The 25,934-nt window shown below is 36.7% G+C and overlaps 2 protein-coding genes across 3 annotated transcripts in view; both read right to left on the reverse strand.

The window, feature by feature from the left end:
* Positions 1–2,467: 2,467 nt before the first annotated feature.
* Positions 2,468–12,201, reverse strand: LOC110448150. 2 transcript variants are annotated; one of them, XM_021494238.1, is made up of 2 exons: positions 11,950–12,201; positions 2,468–4,124 (listed from the first exon to the last, which is right to left on the reverse strand). In XM_021494238.1, exon 2 carries the CDS (start codon positions 4,115–4,117, stop codon positions 2,981–2,983), a length of 1,137 nt encoding a protein of 378 aa, XP_021349913.1. In that variant the 5' UTR covers positions 4,118–4,124; positions 11,950–12,201; the 3' UTR covers positions 2,468–2,980. The 2 variants fall into 2 exon arrangements, with proteins under 2 accessions (XP_021349913.1, XP_021349922.1); XM_021494247.1 differs by lacking the exon at positions 11,950–12,201 and adding an exon at positions 6,113–6,797.
* An 8,094-nt stretch (positions 12,202–20,295) lies between these two features.
* LOC110448159 (macrophage mannose receptor 1-like) overlaps positions 20,296–25,934 on the reverse strand; it is a 57,942-nt gene continuing 52,303 nt past the window's right edge. Inside the window, exons 40-42 of the mRNA XM_021494262.1 lie at positions 25,133–25,390; positions 23,594–23,776; positions 20,296–21,747 (exon numbers count right to left, since the gene is read on the reverse strand). Of these exons, the coding sequence (XP_021349937.1) occupies positions 21,509–21,747; positions 23,594–23,776; positions 25,133–25,390 (680 nt within the window). The 3' untranslated portion in view covers positions 20,296–21,508. The remainder of the gene's footprint in view (positions 21,748–23,593; positions 23,777–25,132; positions 25,391–25,934) is intronic.

Below are 25,934 nucleotides of genomic sequence, written 5' to 3' on the forward strand. Positions count from 1 at the left end.
CATATGTTCTAATTCTGGGCGTTTAATCCTTGAGTAAGACGGACAGAATTCCGTCCTGTTTGTTTGTATGGCGTTTATTATCTTTGAAACAGCTGCATGAAACTTCCGAGGTTGAGCGGGACACTGTAAAGTACAATCACTTTAAAACTTCCTGACACTCCTCCATCTTAAAGGCTGTTGTTAACAACAGGCTGACTGGCCATTATCGACACTCGTTCTGGAAAGCACATTATGCAAATCATTGATACGTTAACATGTTTAGGTGTCACCACTACAGGGTGTTATTTCAGAAAGTTGATACCTTTTACTTACTCTCTCGAAAGGTTCGAGGGAAAGTATATGTCAACTGTATCGCACAGCATGTTATCGTCAGAGAATACACTGTTTTCTCATGTGACATATGCAACATTTTTTCCATAGTTATGTTTAGAGAAAACGATAAAAATGTACCGTCTTTTTCAAAAGTTTGCGGTCAGCCTTTTCTAAAGCATTGCCCCTATTTCGGTAAGAGCTTTCTAAAAACGAATTACTATCGCCCATCCCTTTTAAAGCACGTATGTATGAAGGAGGATTTGTTACGGCTTTGTGAGTTAGCAACAGAAAGTGCGACGTAATTTTCAACCACTAATTATCTCGTTAAACCACACATAAAGCGACCTTCCTGTAGCAAACGCATTTGTAATCGTCAACATACCTTTCAACGGATTACACTAACGGTTTGGAAAACGCTTAACAGTTATTATTAAGCTTTTGTTGCATCATCTCTGCAATGTTTTAAACAGGGCTATGTACTGAGGTCTAGTGATCAATCAAAACACGCTTCCAGTCTTGATCACACTGATAATCTAGAATACAGCAATATCGTTTTTGATTTTTTTTTAACATTTTAAAACATGAACTTATTTGTCAGGGGATAAATGCACATTACTATTTCAGGAAAAACAACAAGATGAGATAACCGAAGTGTCAACAAATCCTTAATTCGAACTAAAAAATCGATAAAACAAAGGGAAAATATGAACAAATGAAAAATTGACATTGAAGGAGAGTTCGACCAGGTGCCCCGGAAGGGTAAGCGTTTTTTGCTTCGTCGATGAGACCCGCCATGTCAATCTTAGTCGAATCAAAGAAATATCACGTCCTAACATCGAGAACTCGGGCAGTGTCATCATAATTAAATTTCTATGTGATAAACCACTGATACCATAAAATAATCTTCAAAGATATGTTCTTTCATAGGTTTTGCATGTAAAAGTATATTGACTTATATAATTTGGTATAACAGACATTGATATCAAACATAACGGACTTAATAATAGGAAACCCGATAAATCGGCAAAATGTTTAGGTTTAGGTCCTAGTCTTTTCCGGTTAAGACAGCCAATTTTTGAAGTATAATATTGCATAAAATTGGGATCATGAAATTATGATCGGGGAATATACATTTTAAAAAAAATCAATACACGTAGTTTTGATTTCTTTTAAAATGGCCCCTAGCCAGTGATTGATCGAGACAAAGATAGATATAAAATTAAGATACATACCTCATAAATGTTCAAATCATTTGCATATGCATTGCAACTTCATTTACATAAAATACACCTTTCATGAAAATAATGTTAAATTGGTTAAAACAATACTCGGAGGTCGTATGGTTATCAAGGGTGTTTAATTTCATTTACATACAAATGCTATTCAAATCAATCACTCGAGTGAACAATTTCAGTGATCAGATTCTATTAAAACGGACAAATTAATCACAGAAAATTGATGTAAATTACCTTAGCAACCACAGAGAACACAGACAAACAAAAAAAGGGGAAAACACTCTACACCCATATAACCCGGAAATAAGAAGCATTTCTTGTATCGCATCACAACGCGTTTAAGTAACTAACATGTAACACTTTTGCAAAGGTACCTTGGCAAGCAATTACGCTAAACAGTGTTGAAAACCTTCACCCATTTCTGCCATATTTTCTTTGACCTTTTTCAAGGGTCATAATGTCCATCTCTCTTTTGTTAATATTTTGTCTTTTGTTTTTTTCACATCAGAATTTGAATGACAAGATTTTTTTCTATATTCTATTTTTGTTTTCCTGTGTTTGGGCATAGTAATCTACTTTGAAATGTCCGCCTAGTCCAATGGTTTCAACACATTTTATTGTGTTAACAAAAGGATTAGACAACAGGCAGTCTGTAAACAATCAAATATAAGTAGACTTTCCATGTTTTAAAATCCATATTTATCTAATATCCGAAAAAAATGAATAAAAATAAAGATATTCTTAAAATACATCATAGTTTAAAACCTAAACTTGTGTTAAAATATATATATTAGAGCATTAATACACAAGATCGATACATACATTCTAATAGAAATATAAAAAGAAAACAAATATAGAACAATATTTTTTATTAAAATAATACATAATATTAAAAATTAAAATTAAAATTAAAATTGTTCTGATTTGTAGAAACCACTTGACACTGTTTGACAAGAAATCCATTACGAACATTGTTGACTATTGACAAAAGATGGGTAGCAAAGATACAATAAATCATATATGATAATAGCATTTTCCAAGTTCATGTGCATGGGTTTGTCAGATATTGACAAGACAATCAAGAATCTCATTTTGTTCTATACAGTTTACAATTGTTCGAATTATATTATACTTAAAAAGAGAACCGATTCTGAACTCTGTTAAATCCATTTGCTCAAATATGTACAATGAAGTTGGCCCAGCTGGTAAGAATGTTTTAATCGAAACAACCCTGTGTTCCTCTCGAAATTCAGTTTCTCTTATATTTAATTGCAAACACTAAGCTTCAACTTGACTGTTATTAAGGTGAACTCGTACTTTCGGTACAACGGTCAAGTTGTTATATTTACAACTTACGTGAAGCAGACTAAGTAAAGTCTGGACAGTTCGTGTACCGGAAGCATTATCTCCCTTTGCTACATATCAATGGTCGATCAGCAGGTCTTTATTCTCCTTTCGACCTTTATATTCATGGCATTATCGTACCTCGTGAGGTACTCGGCACAAGACGTGAGCCCGGCGGCATAGTTTAGCCGTTTATAGAGTCTGCTTAAAAGACTGTGATTATATTCCGAGTGTGTCGCCTTGTGTCCTTCGTGGTTTCCTGCTTTTGTCGTCTGGTGAAGAGCAAGTAGTGTTAGTGTCGCGTCAATTGTAGTGTGATTATGTTTACGCGCGTTTAATACTAACCAATTATCATAGGCTCTACGGCCAATCACTACTTCCGGAATATCTTTCCATGGATAATTTTCTGTTGTAACAAAATAATCCTCAGCCCACGCGGAGAACAGTTTCCCACGTTTTCGGGCCGCCTTCGACACATTCGTCAATGAATTCGCCTCTGATACACTTACGTCCTGTACATTCGTCCTCCTACCGACGATCATTATCGGTTTGTCATTAGGTATCACTGTTGAATTCACTACCGCTGTCAAGGTTTTAATCAATGTTGATGTAAACAGTATATCTCCATTGGCATACGCGTAAAACTGAGACTGACTTACTTTCATGGCGTCCGTGTACATAAACTTCAGGACTGGTATTCCAAAGTGTTCCTGACGAATAGGAAGTGAGCTCCATCCCTTTTTAGTGACCTCCCTTGCTAAATAATCCTCGTTTGTGAAGAGCATAGGTCTTATATTCGGTTTAAATGTTCTCCAGTTTTCTACCGTATTATTGTGACAAGTATATTTGTCTGCCCTCGTTGGCCATGTCGTAAACAAAGTTAACAGTATGCCTGGTGTCGTAAACACTTTAACAGGTGAATCCGTAGTAGTCCTATTGTCCAACACACTATGGTTTGTTTCATTCCGGTACAGCTGACCATGGCGCCTAGTTCGTGGTTTCGTTGTAACGTTTTCCAGCATCTGTACCCAATCAACTATCTTGTCCCGCCATTGCGCCATGTTTTGAACAGTACCTCGCAATTCCTTTTCGATCGCAAATGTCTGTACGGTGATTGACGAGTGCAAATACAGAAATACAAACGTAGATAAAAAGGATACTGCACACAATGTCACGAGGGTGCGTCTGTTCGTGCAGGTATCTCCATTGTTTCGAGAAAACATCATGCTTTATCTGGAATATATATTTAAACAATATAAGATACTGCATGCACAAATTACCAAATATACGGTCCTTGTGGGGAGGCAAAATTACTGTAATGATGAAATGAATATTTGTCATGAGTGAGTCATAGATCACCCGAGTGAGTTAATGAATTCAGTCTCTTTACTATTACCTCAATGAAACATGTCGGGTAACAATATAATACCAAAACAAAGGAAGAAAACGTTAATAATCTAAATGTATCTTGACCCACTGTTGGTATTTGAAATAGAAATAAGCAAAGGAAAAATGAAATTGTTACATAAGTAATCGAAATAATCAATACAGATGATGATAAAAAATAAATTTAAAAATTAACCGAGGGGTCAAGGTTGATTGCAAACTCCGACCAACTCTAACTTCATATGATCAGTCGATTCGTGCAGCTATCGCCATAAAAGGTCGTACTCTAGGACTTATTCCCTGAGCACATCAGTCGAGGAATTATCAGAGACAGAATTCTAAATTGTTTTTTCACATGGGGTAAGTTTCATAAAGATAAAGTAAAGCATAATAAACTAGCCTCTATAAACGTAGCCATTCATCCACTGGCATGTTTCCTTGCAGTAGAGTTATGTCCCTTTATTGGGTATCAAACGACATAGAATTGTGAGATTATTAAATCTAACAAAGAATTCTCTCATTGGAGTAACTAACATCTACTCCTTCTTTGACGCTGTTACAGAGAAACCTCCTGCCAGAGGTATTGCCTTTTTGATGTCTCACCCGAGACTGCCGAGGGTAGGACAACCAAATAATCATCACAAGATTGGGAGAAAATATTTTACTCTCGCCCTATTTTTTCAGTCAGAAGTTTGATATTGACCTCTCCTATAGAAAATTGTCATGTTAGATAGTGTTATGGTTGTCTTCCTGACATTCTTAAACAATAAACTATATTCTGTCAGGGATAATTAAAAATTTAAAAAAATCTCCATCATCATTTGATGCACATTTATATTATTTCACTGAGTTATTTTTACTTCGTTTCTATGAGCTGTCATGTCCTATGGTGTTATGATTATTATTCCTGAAATTCTTAAACACAACGCTAAATTCTGACAGTAATACATGTAATTAAACATGAAAATATCACTATCATCACTTTGATGAACACGAATAGGATCTCATTGAGTTAGTTTTGTTTCGTTTCTATGACAACCGCCTCGCGACCAGCTTGACAAACACAACAAATGTTATATGATAACATGAATTGGACTGAATGAAGCACGAGCAGCAATATTAATTAACCCACAATCCCCGTAATATTTCGGCAGGTATTTATAAAGCATCGAGTTAAAATGAAAACTCAAATACAATTATTTACAATCCATATTTTTGTTATCATATTCCTACATTGGGACAATCATAGAGATTAAGAAAGTACATTTCGTCTTTCCCCATGACAAATAATCGTAATATGTGATCCTTTAAAATACATAAATCATAATGATATACAACAGTTATGAAAGGAAAACTATTCCGAGTGATAACACAGTGTAGTGAATTTGCTGAATGATGGTCTTGTTATTGTTAAGTCACGACTCTCATGAAACCGACAACAAATGTCAAGAGACAATATCACATCAACATGTGTCCATTACAACAGGTTGTGTTACAAGGAGAATTTCGTTGCCAAAATGCATTGTTTAAGATAATGTTATGTATTGATCTTAACTCAAGTAAAATAAAAAAAGGATATTTTTCGCTGACGGCTACGATTTACTAAAGGACCTGCATAAACAAAGCTGAAATTATACATTAAGTCTTACTAAACGACTTCAAAACAACGTAACTCTGTACCCAATCTATATTACGTATTTCATCAGCTACATTAATAGGAGCAATGGAAAAATACTGTGATGTATGCATTATCGCCAAATATCTATTCAAAAGATCTTTTTAAAAAGATAACTACGACGACTCAGCTGAGGATGATGATGATGATGAATACTTACTCGAAAAAAGATATATAAATCCACAAGAAAGAAATGAACAGATTCTACAAACGTTTGTTTTTGTCACTGTCCATTTACACCATTTCTGATAGTATGTATTGTACAGCATACGATCACACTTCCTTCCTATTCTGCTTGAAACTGATGTGTGCTAACGAAGTTACATCGGAGATACACCTCATACACAAACCTGTGTTAACACATCTGTATTTTCCATCACATACATTTAGTTTATCACACACACGCCTAACATATATGATCATTAGCTTTTGCACCTGTCTCCACCGATAGACTAGTTCCGTTTATGCCAAAACAAAAGGCAACGCTTGCATGTCATCTTATTTAAGTTGTACGCTTGTACGAGTTACCGCATAGCGTGAGTTCGTTTGATCACGCCATCTGTTACTATGGCGTTCGCGCATGTATTGCACAGCTAGACAGTATCTAGCAGTGTCCGTGGGTCTCTAATCCACAGCAATATGCTGTCCATGAAACTAATGACGTGATGCACGTGAGTAATCTATATGCCAATGTGAATGGTCACTGTTGAATATTACCACAACGAACAGATATAACATCACACAAAATGTATAATCAAGTTGACGGAATTTTGATGTGCATGTGTGCAAATCAAAATAGATAAGAATAATAGACAATAGATTATTTTCACTAACCCTTGCGACATGTTCTTTTTCCAAACATTCGTCGCTGTACTTTCACATCCTGTACTATGCACTACGGCCTTTCAAGCATATCTAATACCTAAATTATATTTTCTTTTAAAAATCCGAAAATGTCTGTCTCTCACGATTATGGATTTGGATTTCCGTTTACTGAACGTCTTACAATCAAAAGTTGTTGCAAAATACGTACATAATTTCCCAGAACAGAACATAACAGAAATTCACCAAAGGTCGATGAGAATTATTAATTGAATCTGCGCATTTGTTACCGTACTTTCATGACAATGCTATTTAATCATATTCTTAACATATCTCTGCTACATTCGCTACAAAGGGAACATGTGTTATAAGGCCAAACAAAATATGTTTTGTGTTTCCGGTAAACCTACCTATCTTAATTCTTTAGTGCCCAACCTAAAGATTCAATTAGAAGCACTCTTAAAGTCAGGATCACTCTCCTATACACACCACCTCAAATTACTTTAAACACGTTATGTTTAACCTACCTACCCTATGTTAACAAACATGTTACAAGAAACAAAATATCTTTTTGTTTGGCCTGACTTAGACGGTTTGTCTTGCGATTCGTTTTGTGTATGCATAAAATTTGTTTTAATACTTCTGAACTTCCTGACATATAACATTGTATTTAATGCATTATAAACTAAACCGCAGGTATTCAATCTGATTATGATTTTTTTTGTGTAAATAATAACATGAAATCACTTTTTACATTTACGTCAACAAAAAGTATCATAATACTAAATACATCTGTAACTGCGTGTCTTATTATATGTTATTGATCACGTGACAGGGAGATTATAATAAAATATATTACCTGTAATTGAGCGAGATCGGGTTATCTCAATCTAGGGCTACTATAATCCGATCTTGCTCAGTTACAAGTAATTGAATTTTTTTTCTCTCGACCCTTTAAGTTCGAAAAAACTATTCAATTTTGCTGAAGATTACAAGTCTCCCGTCTTGGGCCTCAACTGAAAACGGCCTCTATACTTCTAAAGCTACATTTGAATGCTTCCGCGTAAAAATGACGACCGTACTTTGAAAGAAGACAACGTATATCACAATATAAATCATATTTATCTATAATATCAGGGATCTAACAACATCAAAACAATACATATAACTGCAAAACATGCGCGGATGAATATATCGTAGTGTAAAATTTCCGCGAAATGGCACGTTAAGATATCAGACAGATCGGGAGAGATAGAGAAATCTAGCATGGGGTACGTATGACGTAGGATATTTCTGTCTGAGGTGCGAGAAAACATCGTGTCGTCCTCACGTACTGCAGTGTTCCTGGTCTTATTCCTCATAATAATAATCCAGACGTATCGAATGCGCAGCCATGTAACAATTACGTAAATGATTAATTTACAAGTTCAGATATATGTAGCACCAGAAGACGTATTGAAAACTGAAAAAGTCACCTGAACGTAAAAATGGCGCGCGTGGCCAAGGATTGTTCCTGCTGTTTCTGACAATTGGATTAAAGTATGTCTATAGAAATACTTTTATTCACATAACTTTCAGTTATTAGGGACGAAGCATACTTATTACATGGATTAAACCGGTTAAAAATCTTTCATTGGTCGTTTAAAGAATATCTGTCCTATTCATGCAGTTGTGTTACAAAGGTCAATGTCCCATTACAAAAGAAAAGATAATTGTAATATAAAAGTTATATCATAATGTAAACGTATGATGCAAACATGTCCAATGGCTGACACAATGATCGTCCACGTATTTGAATTTGTCAGAAATGTTAATTGTGTGTGATGACTAAAAATACTTACTCCGTGTTAAAAGAGTATCAAAAAATGAAAAGGGGAAATCAAGTATACATGTACCGCATAATCTAGAACAAAGAGGTTTAAAGGAAAATCAAAAGTTATTGAGTTTTGATGATAAATTTAACCACAGGCTTACATATTCTAGTTCTGCGATTAAACAAACATGTGTTTCAACTTTTAAACAACATGCACTTTAAGAAAATTGGCCTATGACATGAGTACTAATGATGAAAAATAATGAGTGTATGGTACGATGTGATCAGTAACAACACGGACTAAAATAAAATCTTATTCCTTGGTTTCAAAGTAGGATAAGAAATTCCGAATTGTCTCGGCTTGTTTTTATAAATAATTCTGCATCGTTTAGAAATTGACAATTGATGTTATCGGCGCTATAGTGGTCAAACTGGTAATTTGGAATGCACTTTGAATTTGAGAATAGCAGGGAAACAAACTTGGCAGTGGAGAAAGCACGTACATTCAATGACTGAAATATTGTTTTGACGGTACAATGTACGTCCCTCAAAAGGGACTCGAGGGAAATATGAAAGGGTTGTAAAAGTAACATTGACCGTGATTTCCATACATCACGGTTGCTCCCAGCCCGTATAGACGGACGTTAGTATTAATCTATTGGGCTTTTACAACCCCGATCGATAAATGTGATTTACCTGCTGGTAGACACAGTGTCATTAACATAGACATTGATAGGATCACTAATAATTCAACTACCGTAAAGAAGGTATTTCCGCGGGGATGATATTTTCGCGATTGCACGGGTCAATTAAGTGAAATATGATCCGCAGAATAATATAATAATTGAGTTGATGATTTGATGAACAGATACACTTACGTATTGCTGGTCAGTGTGCTGTAATAAAGCGTATTTATTTTACTATGACACCTTATTAAATAAAAAATAATGAAAAATTGGTGACCTTTGACCAAACAGCGAGGATTTTGTGGACCTGTTTCTTATTAAAATGTAATATAAAAAGATAGCCCCCGAAGAATATCTACAGATGATAAAATTTGCATCAATGCTATATAATCTATTGTTTTTGAGTAATGGCCATTTTCAGATTTTGACATAAAATGTCCTAGCGGCCATATCAGATATTTTGAACTATACTAGCGGAAAAAAGAAACTGTGCATGCCTAAAATTTGTTATAAAAATAAATGTGTATGACGTAGAACAACAAGGTTTTCAGGGACAATTTATTAACAGTTGCAATAAGTTCCGCTCAAGTGTGACGTAAACACAGCAGGGGTCAATACTGAGTTCACAAAGTTAATACCTCGTATGTCCACCGTTTGTCTGAATGCAAGCCTGGCAACGTCGACGCATGGAGCCTATCAGACGGTTCCAGAATGCTTGTGGGATGGCATTCCAGATCTGTACCAACGCTGCAGGCAAATCAGCCAACGTCCCCAGTTGATTAGGTAATGCCCGAATCTGCGCTTCATTTCATCCCAGACGTGTTCAATGGGCGACAGATCTGGGGATACAGCAGGCCAGGGCAACACGTCAACGTCCTGCTGGGCCAGACAGTACATAGCGACACGAGCTGTGTGTGGCCTGGCATTGTCCTGCTGTAGCGTAATGTGAACGTCGGTCCGGAGGATCTCGTCACGGTAACGTAGCGCGTTCAAATTCCCGTTAACAACCACCAAAGGCGTTCTCCCGTTGACTGTGATGCCGCCCCAAATCATAACTCTGCCTCCGCCGAAAGAACGTCGTTGTACCATACACGTGTCACGGAAACGTTCTCCAACGCGACGATACTCTCTGGAACGGCCGTCACTACTATCCAGGTGGACTCGCGACTCGTCCGTAAACAAAATGCCTGCCCAATCCCATCGAGTAAATCGCAGATGCCTTCTGCACCAGTCCAGACGTGCTACACGATGACGTGGCGGAAAAACTGGGCGGATTCGGGACGTCGCGGACGGATAGCTCGTTCACGCAATCGGTTCCGTACAGTTATCGGGCTTATTGGTAGCAACCCAGGGATTGTCCGTGCAGTCAAACCTGCCGTTTGGAAGCGATTTCTCAAATGCATGGACTAGCCGAATATGGTTGTCCTGTTGACGTGACGTCACACGTGGCTGTCCCGCACGAGGTCGATCGCCGACGTGGCCAAACTGTTGATGTCGTTTCCACAAATCCCGGATTGTATTTCGATTGACATGAAAACGTGTAGAGACAACGGCTTGGCCCATACATACAGCTTGAAGCATACCAATAATCCAGAGGCGGTCATTTTCATTGAGCCTCGGCATAGCATTAATCGTTAAACATTATAATGCTGTTTTTACTGTTCACTGGTCTCAACAGAGTGACCCAACATTTTAAAAAATAAACTTTCATTGTCGAATTGGATGGCTGGACGAGAAAAACGTGCAAACTGGTCAACGCCTATAGAGAGCAAACTGCATGGGAAAAACTGTCAATGACACACGGATAGTGTGTATGTGTCATACTCGGTCATGTGTGTGAATTTTCATGTATAACAATTCTCCGCATGCACAGTTCCTTTTTTTCCGCTAGTATTCTTGATTTTCTTTTAAATAACACCTTTTTATTATGACTTACGATATAGACCATAGACATATCTGCTACCGATCAAAAGATGAAGACGCCAAAAAACCAGGGCAGAAGAATAATAAGAATAAAATAATAAGAAACATAACAATAGCAATGAGTCTTTTCATTTAATGGTGAAAACGATAGGTATTTTCACCCTTTGGTGAAAAGTCCTAGTAAGAATAGTACGTATGTGTGTTGATATAAGTGCCAATCTACTATAGAGAGATTTTCTGTACGAGGAAAGTTTGATACGAAAGTCTATTTAAATGCTCAAGAGTCAATGGAATTTCATTGTTTGGCCCCGCATTGTGTGTATGCACTTTCCTAGCGGATGTGCGCAAATCGTGATAAAGGACCGTCGGAAACTGCCCATCAACTAAATTTAAATTACATGTTAGCTTGTCAGACGACGAATATATTAACACCCCTCAATGATCGACGGTGACCAGTGTGTGTCTGTATTCATCTGTACAACAGAATAAATTCAGTTCACAGGAACCTGATAGGTTTTCTTTGTCACACGATTCAATATGTAATTATGACAACATCCCCGAATATGAACGTGATGACATAACGTTATTTGAGTCAGCTTTCACATCCATCACCTATCTTTGTAATAACACTTTCTTTAAACATCGTATTTATTTTGTTACACAAAGCGGCTTATAATCATAAAAAAACATCTTCCGACCGATACATTGTAAATAGACAAAAGAATGAACTTGAAATGATATCCAAATACTTACTCTACTAGCAGTCTCGGTATATATTTCGTCAGACGCTATGTCCAGTCAGTAGTGACGGTGACCAGTGATGACCAGGGTGTTACATGTAGAGAGAGTATATACGTAAACACACAAACTGGTTATCCCACACCTGACATTCCTTATCGCTCCTTCCAGGCTCCCACGACTACCCTTCACTGAGCCTGTCAATTGTTATGTCTCACATCGTCAGGGGCTCACGTGCGCGGCAAACTCAAGCTTCACATGTGTATAAACACAAGCGAATTTGTACAACGGACTTCATCATTCTTTCTCCGAAATGAGGTTTAAATTTTCCTGTGTAATCACAATTATTTGATATACTGAAACCAATTGGTATATGCGAAAATACAATGACATGTATTTCTCTAATATCCCTGAACATTCCCATCTGTATTTTACCATATGAATATAAAATATAACGGGAATGTTTTAAATTTATCTATGAACACATATGTAAATCGTCAATGAAGTAGACGTCCTTTTAAAATGGACCAATGAACAATGTAAAAGTTTGGTTTGGTTTTATCTTTGGTTAACGTCCTATCAACAGCTTAAGTCATTTGAGGACGTGCCTCCATGTTTGTTGTGTAACAATCAAAGCAAAAGGATTTGGTTAGATAAATGGGAGAAACACTGAATACGCAAAGGCAACCGTTACACTTTACGAAAAATGTACATATTGAAGGAAAGTTACAAAAGAACTGTGAGTCTTGTAAAGCGTACTAAAGCAAGTACACCTTTTATTTATGTACATCATATAATAAAATTATGACTTATTTGCGATTTTAGTTTAAAAACATGCCACTTTATACTGTAATAAATAACTGCAGACTCGATAAGGTTGCTGCTATATTGGTGACTAACAAGTTACCGTGGCCTCTCCATAAGGTCGCCTGTATATAATTTGACAGTAACAAGTTACCGTAGCCTTCCCATAAGGTCGCTTGTATATTGTTGACAGTAACAAGTTACCGTAGCCTTCCCATAAGGTCGCTTGGATATTGTTGACAGTAACAAGTTAGCGTAGCCTCTCCATAAGGTCGCTTGTATAGTGTTGACAGTAACAAATTACCGTAGCCTCTCCATAAGGTCGCTTGTATATTGGGGACTGTAACAAGTTACCGTAGCTTCTCCATAAGGTCGCTTGGTTATTGTTGACTGTAACAAGTTACCGTAGACTCTCCATAAGGTCGCTTGTATATTGTTGACAGGAACAAGTTACCGTAGCCTCTCCATAAGGTCGCTTGGTTATTGTTGACTGCAACAAGTTACCGTAGCCTCTCCATAAGGTCGCTTGGTTATTGTTGACTGTAACAAGTTACCGTAGCCTTCCCATAAGGTCGCTTGTTTATATTTTGACAGTAACAAGTTACCGTAGCCTCTCCATAAGGTCGCTTGTTTATTGTTGACAGTAACAAGTTACCGTAGCCTTCCCATAAGGTCGCTTGTATATTGTTGACAGTAACAAGTTACCGTAGACTCTCCATAAGGTCGCTTGTTTATATTTTGACTGTAACAAGTTATCGTAGCCTCTCCATAAGGTCGCTTGTATATTGGGGACTGTAACAAGTTTCCGTAGCTTCTCCATAAGGTCGCTTGGTTATTGTTGACTGTAACAAGTTACCGTAGCCTCTCCATAAGGTCGCATGTATATAATTTGACAGTAACAAGTTACCGTAGCCTTCCCATAAGGTCGCTTGTATATTGTTGACAGTAACAAGTTACCGTAGACTCTCCATAAGGTCGCTTGTATATTGTTGACAGGAACAAGTTACCGTAGCCTCTCCATAAGGTCGCATGTATATAATTTGACAGTAACAAGTTACCGTAGCCTCCCCATAAGGTCGCTTGTATATTGTTGACAGTAACCTCCATAAGGTCGCTTGTTTATATTTTGACTGTAACAAGTTATCGTATCCTCTCCATAAGGTCGCTTGTATATTGTTGACAGGAACAAGTTACCGTAGCCTCTCCATAAGGTCGCATGTATATAATTTGACAGTAACAAGTTACCGTAGCCTCCCCATAAGGTCGCTTGTATATTGTTGACAGTAACCTCCATAAGGTCGCTTGTTTATATTTTGACTGTAACAAGTTATCGTAGCCTCTCCATAAGGTCGCTTGTATATTGGGGACTGTACCAAGTTACCGTAGCTTCTCCATAAGGTCGCTTGGTTATTGTTGACTGCAACAAGTTACCGTAGCCTCTCCATAAGGTCGCTTGGTTATTGTAGACTGTAACAAGTTACCGTAGCCTCTCCATAAGGGCGCTTGTATATTGTTGACAGTAACAAATTACCGTAGCCTCTCCATAAGGTCGCTTGGATATTGTTGACTTTAACAAGTTACCGTAGACTCTCTATAAGATCGCTTGTTTATATTTTGACTGTAACAAGTTATCGTAGCCTCTCCATAAGGTCGCTTGTATATTGTTGACAGTAACAAGTTACCGTAGACTCTCCATAAGGTCGCTTGTTTATATTTTGACTGTAACAAGCTACCGTAGACTCTCCATAAGGTCGCTTGCTTATATTGTCTTGTATATTGTTGACAGTAACAAGTTACCGTAGCCTCTCCATAAGGTCGCTTGTATATTGTTGACAGTATCAAGTTACCGTAGACTCTCCATAAGGTCGCTTGTTTATATTTTGACTGTAACAAGTTACCGTAGACGCTCCATAAGGTCGCTTGCTTATATTGTTGACAGTAACAAGTTACCGTAGGCTCTCCATAAGGTCGCTTGTTTATATTTTGACTGTAACAAGTTACCGTAGACTCTCTACAAGATCGCTTGTTTATATTTTGACTGTAACAAGTTATCGTAGCCTCTCCATAAGGTCGCTTGTATATTGTGGACTTTAACAAGTTACCGTAGACTCTCCATAAGGTCGCTTGTATATTGTTGACAGTATCAAGTTACCGTAGACTCTCCATAAGGTCGCTTGTTGATATTTTGACTGTAACAAGTTACCGTAGCCTCTCCATAAGGTCGTTTGTATATTGTGGACTGTAACAAGTTACCGTAGCCTCTCCATAAGGTCGTTTGTATATTGTGGACTGTAACAAGTTACCGTAGACTCTCCATAAGGTTGTATATTGTTGACAGTAACAAGTTACCGTAGACTCTCCATAAGGTCGCTTGTTGATATTTTGACTGTAACAAGTTACCGTAGACTCTCTACAAGATCGCTTGTTTATATTTTGACTGTAACAAGTTATCTTAGCCTCTCCATAAGGTCGCTTGTATATTGTTGACAGTATCAAGTTACCGTAGACTCTCCATAAGGTCGCTTGTATATTGTTGACAGTATCAAGTTACCGTAGACTCTCCATAAGGTCGCTTGTTTATATTTTGACTGTAACAAGTTACCGTCGACTCTCCATAAGGTCGCTTGCTTATATTGTTGACAGTAACAAGTTACCATAGCCTCTCCATAAGGTCGCTTGTATATTGTTGACTATGGTCGCTTGTATATAATTTGACTGTAACAAGTTACCGTAGACTCTCCATAAAGTCGCATGTTGACATTTTGACATTAACAAGTTACCGTAGCCTCTCCATAAGGTCGCTTGAATATTGTGGACTGTAACAAGTTACCGTAGACTCTCCATAAGGTCGCTTGTTTATATTTTGACTGTAACAAGTTACCGTAGACTCTCCATAAGGTCGCTTGCTTATATTGTTGACAGTAACAAGTTACCGTAGCCTCTCCATAAGGTCGCTTGTATATTGTTGACAGTAACAAGTTACCGTAGACCCATAAGGTCGCTTGTATATTGTTGACAGTAACAAGTTACCGTAGCCTCTCCATAATGTCGCTTGTATATTGTTGACAGTAACAAGTTACCGTAGACCCATAAGGTCGCTTGTATATTGTTGACAGTAACAAGTTACCGTAGCCTTCCCATTAGGTTGCTTGTATATTGTTGACAGTAACAAGTTACCGTAGACTCTCCATAAAGTCGCATGTTGACATTTTGACATTAACAAGTTACCGTAGCCTCTCCATAAGGTCGCTTGTATATTGTTGACTATAACAAGTTACCGTAGCCTCCCCATAAGTTCGCTTGTTTATATTTTGACAGTAACAGTTACCGTAGCCTCTCCATAAGGTCGCCTGTTTATTGTTGATTAACAAGTTACCGTAGCCTCTCCATAAGGCCGCTTGTATATTGTTGACTGTAACAAGTTACCGTAGCCTTCCCATAAGGTCGCCCGTATATATTTTGACAGTAACAAGTTACCGTAGCCTCTCCATAAGGTCGCTTGTATATTGTTGACAGTAACAAGTTACCGTAGCCTCTCCATAAAGTCGCTTGTTGATATTTTGACTGTAACAAGTTACCGTAGACTCTCCATACAGTCGCTTGTATATATTTTGACTGTAATGAGTTACCGTATATACTTTACATAAGGTCGCTTGTGTTGTTGACCGTAGACTCCAGAAAATGACTCATACATTTTTGACTGTAACAAGCTACTGTATACTCTCCATAAGATTGCTTGTAAGTTGTTTAATTGAATCAGTTTCCGTAAACTCTCCAATAGGTCGCCTGTATATTGTTGTCTGTTACAAGTTACTGTATACTCGCCATACGATTGCTTGTATATATTTTGACTATAACAGATACTGTAGCCTCTCCATACGATCGCTTGTATATATTTTGACTGTAACAGATACTGTAGTTTATCCATAAGATCGCTGGTATATATTTTGCCTGTAACAGATACTGTAGCCTCTGCATACGATGGCTTGTATATATTTTGACTATAAAAGAAACTGTAGCCTCTCCATACGATCGCTTGTATATATTTTGACTGTAACAGATACTGTAGCCTCTCCATACGATGGCTTGTATATATTTTGACTATAACAGATACTGTAGCCTCTCCATACGATCGCATGTATATATTTTCACTGTAACAGATAGTGTAGCATCCCCGTCTGATGCTTGTATATATATATATTGTTGACGGTAACAAGTTACCGTAGTCTCTCCATAAGGTCGCTTGTATATTGCCAGAAACGCGTTAAGAATGCACAAATTCATTTACGAATAACTTTTGGTAAAACTGATTCCTCTCATTACCGTGCGTGTAAGATAGAGCTGTCCAAGGTAAGAAGGGGATGTGGGGCATTTTTATCTTACATCCAATTTCACGTGACGTGACGTCACAATGGCTCAAAAATGATGTGAGGTTATGAATTTGGAATACGCCGGTGCCGCAATGCGGAAAAGGCAACGTGATGAAATCAAAAATCTTAACGATATATTTATCGTTCACATTGGAAAGATGAGATTATTTTTTCTGTGCAAACACTGATGAATTTGTTTTCGTCCAAAAAACCTCAAGGGGATAATAAATATTTTCAACATGGTCCAAATGCATGTTAAACCCTCTGGATTTTCAAATTTGGTAAAACTCTCGGCAAAGCCTCGGGTCCTACCAAATTTGAAAACCGCTCGGGTGGAATTTCCCTATCCTACACCCCTGGACATGAAAGAGTCTTATATTCATGTTTAACTAAAATTGCCTTAAAGGTGAAATAGAGCCCTAGTTTGATGGCAATTTATAATAATGTAAATGGCAGTCAATAACTCACTATAATCTTTAGTGAAACATGATCATGTTCTATTTCATGACCTATTGACAAGCTAACTTAACATTTAAAACCTAATATCTAAAACCTAAAAGAGATATCTTTATTAATTAAGCATATCCAATAAAATAATTAGAGATATTTCTTTTACATTAAAATATGCATGTTTTTTTATTCAAATATGTCTCTTATTGATTTAAAGACACCTCTATAACATTTGTGGAGTTCAATCCTTCAAGAAATATGATTTCAAATTAAGATATCTCTAATTGATATATAAGTATTTTTGCTACATTCACAGTTAATTCATTTAAAGATATCACTTTTAGCATGTATAAGAGATATATTTATGAATAAACGATAGCACTATTTAATTGAAATTTAGAGATATCTCTGTTTTGAAATAAAGATATTTCTATTATTCTTGCATATATATTTTTATCACAGAATGTACTAGATTAACCAGTAAATATACCAATGTCATATTATTTTGCGTATCAACCCTTGTTATATGACCTTTCAGCCCTGTAATTGGTTGTAAATTGCAATTGTTCCAATTGTGACGTCACGTCTAGGACAAATACATGACGTCACAGACTAACGCACTGGAATAAAAATGGCGGCTTTTTACATTTAAATGTTGGACAAAAACTGTCGTTTTACACGAAAAAATGCCACAAATCTTGATTATGTGATAAAAAGGACGAGATACACGGCTGACCTATCCGTGAAACCAGAAAATAGATTGAAAAGAAAGACGAAAGGAAAGAAAGGAAACGAAAAATATACCAACTGTTAAAATGGGGGCAGCAGATAAAATTCTAAGTAGAAGACATAGTAGAAAAAAAACCGATTCTGCATGGGACTCCACATTAGTCGCCTCTTACGATACACTATACAATATCAGCACACTCAGTTTGTGAAGAAATCTTACTGTAATGACCCTAATGAAATGCGCCTTTTTTCTTTAAACTATGTTTGTCAGCTGTTGTGCAATATATCGTTTAAACATATTAATGTTCCTCCTATAGAAACGTATCTGGTAGGGACGAGTTCCCATCACCATCGATCGAGCAACTTTGATAATATCTTAAAAAAGTCATAAATCTGTAAAAATGCTATAAACTTCAGACTTTATCGGTGTTTCAAGGCGGTCATAGTAGAAATCATGTCCTGTTATTTGTTGATATTGAAGAGATGTTTTGTATGTTGCGGTCGCAAAGGAACTAAGAGTAGGCATGGTACTGATGAACGACCTCAATGTGAAGCTTGAAATACTGATTTTTCTCTGGTCGTGTTATTTGAGTCGAGTGATATTGAAATAAAAAGCGACATTTCATTTAAAGAATATCATTTAATTTCCTCATTAAAGTAATAGAGCATGGTAATTTCGATAGAATAAAATAATGTAACTTTGGTTTCATTGTGGAAAAGTCAACTTCTCGCCTCAAAAACCAAACGAGAGTCAAACGTGACTTCCGTATTATTTGTTAACTTTTTGGTCACAATTGTATTACGACTTATTTAGGTTCGTAGTCTGATGAACCGAATCGATTTTTACTTTGTTTATATAGTGACATTGCAGCGAAAAAAAGGAATATTATATAAAATACTTCCTTTTGAAGCCGAGGATGAAAGTAAAATCCAAAGGGTGACCCTAGACACTGTCAAACTCTAATGAATGAAGTAAGGTATTTATTTTATTATACCGAAAGTCAATCCGTTTAGAGTCCTTATCCGTCACTCCTTGCTAGCGCGTTGGACAAAGCCCTTAAATTGACTCTAGATTAAAGCGAGTGTGACAGTGTGAAATGAACAATTTGTCTCGACCAATCAGATTCGGGATTTTCATAAGAGGTACAATAATGCCGAAAAGCCAACACAGCTCGTTATTTTACCGGACCAACTATCGTGGACAGAGGGGTTTTATTCAACACTTTTAAACAGGTCAAAGCTGGTGTACCCCAAGGCTCAGTCGTCGGTCCATTCTTTGCAGGCATACACAACACACATGGAGGTATTAGAAGCAGACACACTTTTTCTATATTTCACGGCTTCTAAAAGTCTGTCATGTGTTGCCAAGAGCTTTCGTCCATCAACAGGTCCATAAAGGTTCACCTAACCCAATAACAATGTTCCGTAAACCCATCTATCCATGTTTTGTAATTCCTCCAATACACGTAGGAAAATATATTGAGTTCAAATCACAATCCAATAAGTACACGCTTATTCTTTTATATCAATTACCACCAACAGGGGTTCCTATTCTACCTAAAATATGTACGGAAAAGTAATTTAGCAAGCTTGAAGGCAAGGCATGTACCTTGCTCATGCAGAATCGGGGGGAACATCTCAATAGGCGACTAATATAACCTGTATTACGTCTGTATTTTAGCTGCTTTCATGTTGACATTTTGCAAATGCTGACGTAAAAGCAAATATGTGTATTTTTATGTGCCAAGCATAAATATATATACAAATGTAAACGTGTTACTTATAACAACTAGTGTACATATAGTGCTGCAAGTATGTGCCTGAAGTAATTTTTGAAACATGGCGCTTTATAAATACTTGTTCATATGTATTTCAAATCATAAAATATCATTCATCCGTCGAAATTCTGATATTTAATGTGTGCAAAAAAAATATGAAAAAAAATATGCAGCGTCATTAAGCTTTGTACTGTTTTGTTTTGCGAGGCTAAAAAACTCGGAACATCAAGTACATTTCTGTTGTTTATTTTTTTTTAAATCGGCGTGTTTTCCCAACACTTTCACTTACATTCACACACAAAAAGCACAAATTTACAGCATCTGAATAGGTGGGTTTAAAGAACTAGTAATACATTTTGTACAACCACATTATCAAATGATCAAGAAATATATCCACTGTATAAGGGTGAATTGCATGCAATACACTGCCAGGAGTATTCGATATTCAATAGTAATATTTCGAAAATGAGTATAGTCTTACTACAACCTTATTCACCTCAATTGTATTTGTTTTGTTTTAACTTTCCTTTTATTCGTCATTCTTCTTACATCTTTTAGAATATTACCTAATATTAAAGATGTAATAAACATACATCATTAGCTAGTGGGTACTATTTAAAACATGTTCTTCCTAATTATGAACATTATACAATGACACGGCTTGTCTGTGAAAACTGCATGGGTGGCCTTCATAGATAGAGAAATGTTCTATGTTCTTGTCATTTTGGGATCAGAACTTTTGTAGACTAAACATGTTTTGCTAACAGTGGGCATATTTTACCTTCTAGTCGTACTGACTGAGTTTTACAAATCAACAGTGTTACGAGGTTCATTCAATAAATTTTGCAATCACACCAATACGAACGGACAATCAACTAGTTTTGCGCCTTGGCAAATGTATTAAAAGAACAATGCACGTGCAAAATTTCGGCATTATCTGACAAAACTTGAACAATTTAATCACTATTGAATGGTATTAAATTGTTACTAATGGCTACCATTCATTGTTTAAATGAGGCTAAATCTGGAATACGCTCCTACAATAAAGCAGTGTGATTTAAAGACACCGCTTAAACAGATACGATACATGCAGAGTTATGCATCATAAAAGGCACTCTGTCGTCACATTGAAAACTGTTTTCAGGTAGGTGAGCAATTTTAAGAATGGTAAAGTTGACTGATGTGGGACACGGCCAGACAGAATCAAAGAAGAACATTGCTACCGCGAATTAAGGAAGCAAAACTACTTTTTCTTGTAATCTATTTTACGGACTTTCACAATGCGCTGGGATTTTTCTGAATGTACTTATATTTTTAATTCAAGAAATACTTCAAATCAATACTCACAATTACCTCGCAGAATGCAATGTTACGTCACATTAAACATAATCACGTTATACAATGTCTTAGCATACTTAATGTTTTTGATGCGAATATTTCTCATCATTTCTTTAGCGTGCATAGTTTGATTGTTGATCCCGAGGGAGAGTTATCGTCCGTCATTGACACACTGTCCGCCGACCGCCGATAGAGGGCGTTGGTAAAAGCCCAGCCTTTCGTATTATAACTGGCGCTCATCAGCTGTTTAGTGGTGAAGTAAGCGGCTACGCCAATCAGTATTAAACCGATAATTCCAATTACAATGCCGATTATTTCTCCTGCTGACAGACCAGTTTTGGTTTCTGAAATAAAAATGAAACAATATTTTGAAATTTCCTCTTCTTTTACATTCCAACATAAAATCGGCATCAGATCCGCGCTATCACAAGGAGGCAAATGTACCAACTACACGCATGTACGCATACACATCATACATTGAGGCACGTCCTTAACTCATTCCCCCCTGAAATTTCATAATGAACTAGTCCAACCTTTGAACTGGAAGAGTTCAAAAGTGTCTTATGGGGTGAATGAGTACAAAGACCTACATGTAGGCAGTTAATAGGACGTTAAACGCTTTACAACCAACCAATCAACATTCCCCTAGTTTGAATAATTTCCTTAGGATAAAGGATATTGTACCGTATTTCGTGAACACATTTATCGCCAAGAAACATAAATGCGAATCCGTTCGATATTCTATCTTTCATCACTTCTATAATTATTTGTCTAGATAAAATGAAATACAGAATACCATTTTGCACCGTTGTTTGGATCTTGTCATAAAATTGGAAAGAAAATCTTTGTAGTGGATTTCTTCCGAATCTCATTTGATCAATGCTATTAATAAAAGGGCAACAGAAACCCCAAAAGGAAACAGGACGTTTTTGATGTAGGAGCGGTAAACAGCCCGATAGTTTTAACATAGTGATAAACCGTTTATTGATGACACGAGTATCACGATTGCGATACAAATATTTCCATTGATACGAATCGTGCAAATAATATAACATATTAGACACGTACAATTTCTACAATCTTTCACAACTTAAACCTTGAAAACAACAAACCCAAGTCTACATGATGCACTGTGTCATTAATTTGATTAACCAAATAAAACACTAGTGACGAAGGAAGACAATTTTATGACTCATGTCTCGTACAGGCCTCGATCTCAAGACCAACAAAATGGCCTAGCCTAGAAATATGTACAGCTCCTACTACTACACCGCCTTGGCCTTCTTACAAAGAAAGTTTTGATGTTTCAACTGCCAATAGCACGATATTCTCGACATGATCTCATTGACAAATCGTCTTTTAATAGTAAGAGTACCTGGGTGGATTTATGAAGATAAATACATTGGTTTAATTCGGATTAAACTCAGGAATACTATTACATACAGTATTACAATGGTACACTTTCGACCGGTAGTCCATAGCATACAAATTCGGATCTGGAGGTTTCCCAACGAGTGATGGTTGGTTATCATGTTTATCTAACTCGAGTTAGTTCATGTTTAAATTGTATAAAGGCACAAGGTTTACCGAGTGTCTTTTTACAATTTGAAAATTAACTAAAGAGAGTTAGATAAACATGATAACCTACAATCACGAGTTTGGGGTCCTTTTTCTCCCACAACGTTCATATTTTATCTGGAAAGCCATGTGTATCCCTTGTACACTTTGACGGTTTCCGATGGGGGGAAACAATTGCCGTGAATCACGATGTCACAATGGAAGATGACGTCGCAAAGCATTGTTACGTGACGTCATACGTAATAAATTGACCAATGAAATCACGTCCAGGTTGTTAATGTTTACCAACTCCTGGTTGAGGGAGAAATTGTGTTTGTTAATTGGATAAATCGCATAGAAACAAAGTGACGAAGGAAGGCAGTTTATGACTTATGCCCCGTGCGGCTCTCGAAACCACGACTAAGGATTCCAAATCGCCTCGCCGAGCAATATCTGTAGCTCCTACTGGTACACCAACTCGGCCTTCATAAACATGTTTTAATGCTTCACTGATAAACACTGCAATATCCTCGACATGGTCGTCTATTGATTATACATTTATCAGAACATGGATCGCTATTAAAATTATATACTACAGGTTAATTGTTAATCTATGGTACAAGACGAACGTACCTTTATGCGGTAGCGGATGTGTTCTCCTAGGAATGTGATGCATCGGGTTATTTTCAGAAGAAGTTGATACTTCCGTTGAGCTTTTCCGTGATTGTTCAGTGTACCCCATTACACTTTCCGTCGTCTCTGGTTCTTCTGTTGTTGTTTCCCGTGTTTCTGGCTGTGCTGGTGTCGTCAGTATTTCTAATAAATATATTTTAAATATATATTTGTTTAGATTGAAAACAAGCCCGTGCATCTATACGTACTAAATACATGTTTCCTTTAAAACTTTTTTCTACAACATTAGTTTGAACTCTTAAATTACATAGGGGTTTTTTAAGTCGTTTTTTTCTGATCTAATATAAACTACCATTGGTATATGCTTGGTTCGCTGACTTATTATGCCCTGTTATCTCTTGAATACGGTGTGTCCAGTGCATCCTTTATGCACATGTATACAAACGTAATCCTGAATACAGATATTCGAGATTATAGACAATAACGAGTGCACATCAATTAATTTTCAATAAAGGGCCTTTGTACAAACACCTCTTTCCTATGATAGTAAAAAATCTATTTCTGGGTTTCTTTAATTAAGGTTCAACTATCCGCCTGACAAATAGTGTATTCACTCAAAAGTTCAATCTTCTAGTAAGTCATATATAAAGATATCAATTTAGCATCGGAATTCAGATATGTAATTCGGATTCATAGCAAAGTTAACTTCGCCGACAAGCATGCATTAAAATAATAGTTCACCGGCTTAAAAGCCAGTCAATGTTTTTAAAGACCCCGTTGGAAGGAATATGAAATACTTACTTAAGTTAATTTACATACCTAGTCTATTCAGAGTTTAACTTATCCTTTTCTATATGTCGAGAGGCATACATGCTTTAAATCAGTATGGTTGTGGCTTTCAGAAACTAAAAGTAGCATGGTAAAATTTTAAGCTAACATCTTTTACTGGGGTAAATATGTGCAATCCCAAAAAGGGCCGTGTGAAATTGATAGTTAGCGTCGTTATAGAAAATCAGACTTGCTATATGCTTCATAGCATATCTTGTCTGATTCAATTATCAATCTTAAGTCACCTAGCACTCGTTTTCTTGTTCACCATCTGTTAAAATATATTGCCGGCGACGTTTGCAATGATTTAAGTGGTTATGCATGGCCATATTTGTCTTTATTTATGACTATGGTATAGTTCTCCACAGACAGTAAAATAAAACTGCAGTCCCGCATGACCTAGGTACATAAATGACATTAAGATCAAATGTCATTTCGTACCTTTCAATTTGGTCGAAATAGAGATTGAAATGTTGTAATTTCGGTGAACAATTTTCATAAAAAGATATTAGCATTACTAATGTATTAGGACTACGTTAACTTTGCTATATACCATAAAAACAATTAAGTACACGTTCAATATATCCTAAAATTTGATATTTAAAACATGACTAATCAGAAAGTTGAAATAACGGGTGAACATACCATCCTTTCCTGGGATTGTTGAACCTTAATGAACATGTCCGACTGTATCCTCAAACGAAAACTTACGTGAGGGGCCTTTACAGACATAAGCCCGATTGTGTGTCTTACAGTTGAGGTCATTCCATCTTCCAGACGTGTACATTTCAACGCACTGCTCGTCTTGGTTATTCCAGGCTGACGAAGGTTCATTATCATTCCAGTTCTCGAATCCCTTAGGTGTCCCGTCCTCCCAACGAAACTCAACTCCTTGATCTGGACTTTGGAGGTCTTCAATGGAATCATACTCATTTTGAAGGTGGTCGAAGTCATCATACCCATAGTATTCTGTAAAACACAATAACTGAAAGGTTTATATTATAAAGTAAAACGTGGTGACGTCTTTAAAAGTTGACCAAATCAAGATTAGATGCATCCGTGGGTATTCTTATGCTTGAACAAATATAGTATGCATATCTTTTAAATGTGCGTTGCATCCCAGCCAAAAGTCAACATTATGACGCTTGACATTGCGCTTCACATAACACTGGCTGAGGCTTTGAACTAATCGCTCGATCGACTTCGTGGTTTTGTTTACGGCAAACGTTATTTGCTATTGTGACGTTTGGCACTGCTTGAAATAACACGGACTACGGCTACAGATATCTTTCTAATGACAAATGTACGACACGTAATGTTCTTCAAAAGACATACAAATGAAACTTTTTTCATATTTAATATTCGTGAATGTTCTATGAAACAAAAAACATTACGAGACTAAAATCCCGTCATAATTAACACCGATTTGTCAAACCAAGCATCATCAAGACTCGCCTTTCAGTGCTCTCGAATTATAATCCCTCGAGTTCACATTATCTCTATGTAGAATCGC

Source organism: Mizuhopecten yessoensis, unplaced genomic scaffold (genome assembly GCF_002113885.1).
Source record: "Mizuhopecten yessoensis strain PY_sf001 unplaced genomic scaffold, ASM211388v2 scaffold419, whole genome shotgun sequence".
Classification (NCBI taxonomy): Eukaryota; Metazoa; Mollusca; class Bivalvia; order Pectinida; family Pectinidae; genus Mizuhopecten; species Mizuhopecten yessoensis.

Excerpts from the sequence above, each read along its gene's own strand:
- LOC110448150 (XM_021494238.1), bottom strand. The coding sequence starts at position 4,117 with ATGATGTTTTCTCGAAACAATGGAGATACCTGCACGAACAGACGCACC.